The following is a 3,812-nucleotide window of genomic DNA, read 5'->3' as shown; positions in this document are numbered from 1 at the left end:
AGAACGAAATGATAGCAAAAGTCCTCTATATTTCTGATTCGGATTTTCAGTCTGACACTTAGTTTAAATAATCACGCAATCTATCGGTTTAATTATAAATCTTCTTTAATATTATTTAGTAATAATAGCGATACTGACCATTTTTATTTTAACTTATGAAACATACTTATCCTAATTTGCGTAAATTCAAAATTCTGATCATAGCAGTCCGTGGTGTGCGTCTCGGATGCTGTACCATTACCCTGTATCGTACCGTGCTCTAGCATCACCATATAGTATATACCATATATATTCTACTCGTATGATGATCGTCATCACATCGACAGGTCTCCATTGTGGTGCGTGACGTGGCAGAGATGTCATTGTTGCCGTCCTTCCTGCCATTGTTAGGACTTGGTCCGTGACGCGGCTAAAGCAGGGCGCTGAGTTAAGATTCTCTTGGAAGTACGAGGTGTTTTATCATGAATTATGTCATCTGATGATTAAGAGTAATACTACTAAAGTGAAAGATGTAGATAATAGAAAATTATGCATGTGGGAACTATAATGGAGAAGAAATATATTTTTTCAAATCCTCGACTGGCTCTGCAATACGATCTCGCGAATATTTTAAGGGTTCATTGTCATTATAGGCTCGCTAAATTTCAAACTGATTTCAGCGTAAAGATCTTGCCGGCTGTCGGCTTAAAGCTCGAGTTAATTGTAACGGAAGCTTAAGAATTTAATTTTGGTTGGGTAATGAAATGTTTTCAGCAGTATTTATATGCAATTTAAGGTTCATATTCATAGCTAGCTTCATTTCATGTTCGTCTTACGAACATGAAATGAAAATTCAACTTTCTTACTCTCTATTCTTGTTATTCTATGTTGCAAAAAAGTACGCGTGAATTTGCACTATTAACGCGGATTCGAACTCGATGATTCTATTGTTCTCAGGTCAACATGATTAATTGGTGACCGTGCTTGTAAATATTATTGTCTTTTTTTTTCAGCTGCAACAACAGCAGTAATTGATAATTTCAGTACTGAATTACAATTTCATGGTAATTAAGTTCGACAAATTTGTTTGATCTATTTAGATGTGCGCTGGTGCTTCAATAGATTCTTAAAATTTAAATGTTGAAGATAGTCCAGCGATGATGAACAAGGGTACCGTCAGTGGCTACGTGCGATAAAGTTAAGTATTTCGTTTAAGAAATTTACGTTAAATACGTGAAATTGGCGAACTCTGGTCCATGACAACGAGCTACCTAAGCACCCTGAAAATGTAAATAATTTACTTAAGTCAATCATTGATGTTCTCAGCGAGAGTGCTATCATAACAGACGTTTTGTTTTATTTTCGTTTCAGGGACTGTTGATCAAGTCGGAGGAAAGAAGTGACTTCATTTGTATTGATCATGTCATGACCATTAATTATTTTATCTTCCAATTCACGGCTAGAAAACTATCTTAAAATATTCAAGTTGAATGCTGAAAAGTTAGATTTAGTTTCTATTATCGTAGTTAGATAGCCTTATGCCATGTACTGAAATCTCGAGATCTGGCGAGGACGCCACGAGACATAGCAATCACTCAAACGTTTGCTTTGATTTTCTTTACACAATTTGAAAATTATCTACGAATATTGTCTAAATTCTGATTCCAAATTATTGTAAAAAGTCTGGACAAAACACCATCAAAATGCCAACGGTTTCGTCAAAGTTAATTTCGGGCGCCAGCAAGACGCTTGGCTTGTCCGAAAAGAACTTCTCCAGAGGCGCGGTTGCGGCGATATGTGCCGTGTATTTCTACACAACAGTTTATCCTAAAGTGAAGCATCTAGTCTACGCTAAAAGTGCCAAAACACCTGCTGGAAATGTCGCCACATCTTCTAAGAGCGCCACCCACAAAAAAAGCCCTGCAGTTAACAAGGAATTCTTTACTCAACTGCGTCAGTTGATAAAAATCATAATCCCGAGTGCGCTGTCCAAAGAAGCAGGCATATTATACCTGCACACGTTGTCGCTCGTAGCTCGTACGTTCCTCTCGATATACGTTGCGAAACTAGAAGGCCGAGTTGTGAAATACATCGTCCGCAAAGACGTGTCAAAATTCGCGCTCATGATGACGCAGTGGATAACGATAGCCATACCCGCGACATTCATCAATTCCATGATCCGTTTCCTGGAAAGTTGTCTCGCTATGTCCTTCCGCACCCGCCTTGTGAAGTACTCCTACGACCTCTACTTCAAAAACCAGTGCTACTACAGGATATCAAACCTCGACGGCAGGATAGAGAACGCTGATCATTGCTTAACAGACGACATTCAGGCGTTCACTTCGAGCATTGCACATCTCTACTCGCACATCACGAAGCCCATCCTAGACACACTCCTCATCACTGTCTCTCTGGCGCAGCTAGCCAAGCAGCGAAGTGGAGCCATGTTGCCAGGTCAGTTCTCACTTATTCTCTGTAATAAATTATTTTTAGTTTTCATCCTCTATTTTTAGCGCATTTTCTCATTTATGGAAAAAATGCACTATTGTGCTCGCCATGTCCGTCTGTCTGTCTGTCCGTCCGTGACTCCAAGTTTTCGTCGACGAGAAAATACGCTCTCAGTCACTCACTGCAGTGAGTACTGAATTATATTTTGGATTATTTATTAGTATTTTTTACTACTAAATTCCAACCTACCAAGTGGCCACGGCCTTGACCGCCTCGTGCTGCCTGAGTACGGTAACCGCATTATCTGACAAGTACAAGTCAATTGATGGTAAAGTCTTGCTGTACCTGAGGCTAATTGTGACAATATGTTAGGCTATTGCTGCTGGGACAAGTCAATTGATGGGTTAAGTCTTGCTGTACCTGAGGATAATTGTGGCAATATGTTATGCTAATGGTGCTGGGAAAAGTCAATTGATGGATAAAGGCTTGCAGTACCTGAGGTTAATTGTGGCAATATGTTAGGCTATTGGTGCTGGGTTGCGAGGCTAGTCCAATGAGAAGACTTATCTTTCTTATCAGTAATGAGCGATACTGCAACGTGGGCCGGTCATCGGCCTTGAGATGAAGGTACCCACGATCAAAATCTCTCAAGGAAACTTCAAAATATTTCATCTCTTTTCTAATATAAACGCCACTGAAAATAATAACGTCAAGCCTAATACTGAATGTTACGGAATTCGGAATACTTGAAGTAGATACTTACTAATTGTGTTCTATTATCAGTTGCATTTGTTTTGAACACGCATATTAATTTTAAATGGAGGTAGCTGCTTCAAAGATTCTATTAGTTCAGTTTTAAATAGGTTTTGCTTCTTGTCACGTGCATATTCCCACTCTATTGACTGTGAGTCATCTCGATTGAACCATTTACTCTCGATTTCACTGAGCTATTATACTATATTATATTATCTTATCTTTTATACTATAATTATTTATAGTACAATTCAATACATTATAATATAAATTTCTAAGTATCAAGACATGCACTGTTTCTCATGGATGTATATTAATGAGTTTTTGTTGAAATTGGAATTTTGTGCACGAGTGGCGTATTCGAATGTAAGAAATAGTCGATGCGAGACAATTTCTAGCCAAACTAAAATGATTGCTGCTGCGTGAGCGATGACGTCAGAGCTTGTAAATTAGTGCCTAGGATATTCAAGAGCAGCTGTTATTTGCTCAAGTGCCTGGTGCGACGTGCTGTCATGCGGTGCTGCTGTGGGCGAGATTAGGTGGCTGCTGTGGGCGAGATTAGGTGCTGCTGTGGACGAGATTAGGTGCTGCTGTGGACGAGATTAGGTGCTGCTGTGGACGAGATTAGGTGC

At 39.3% G+C, this 3,812-nt stretch overlaps 1 protein-coding gene across 1 annotated transcript in view; it reads left to right on the top strand.

Annotated features, from left to right (window-relative positions):
* Nucleotides 1–1,196: 1,196 nt before the first annotated feature.
* The window catches only part of LOC108676669 (ATP-binding cassette sub-family D member), a 15,119-nt gene continuing 12,503 nt past the window's right edge, over nt 1,197–3,812 (top strand). Inside the window, exon 1 of the mRNA XM_018164786.2 lies at nt 1,197–2,433. Within this exon, the coding sequence (XP_018020275.1) occupies nt 1,683–2,433 (751 nt within the window). The 5' untranslated portion in view covers nt 1,197–1,682. The remainder of the gene's footprint in view (nt 2,434–3,812) is intronic.

Source organism: Hyalella azteca, unplaced genomic scaffold (genome assembly GCF_000764305.2).
Source record: "Hyalella azteca isolate HAZT.00-mixed unplaced genomic scaffold, Hazt_2.0.2 contig8774, whole genome shotgun sequence".
Lineage (NCBI taxonomy): Eukaryota > Metazoa > Arthropoda > Malacostraca > Amphipoda > Hyalellidae > Hyalella > Hyalella azteca.
Note: the sequence above shows the minus strand (reverse complement) of the source record. Positions and strands in the feature narration are given on the sequence as shown.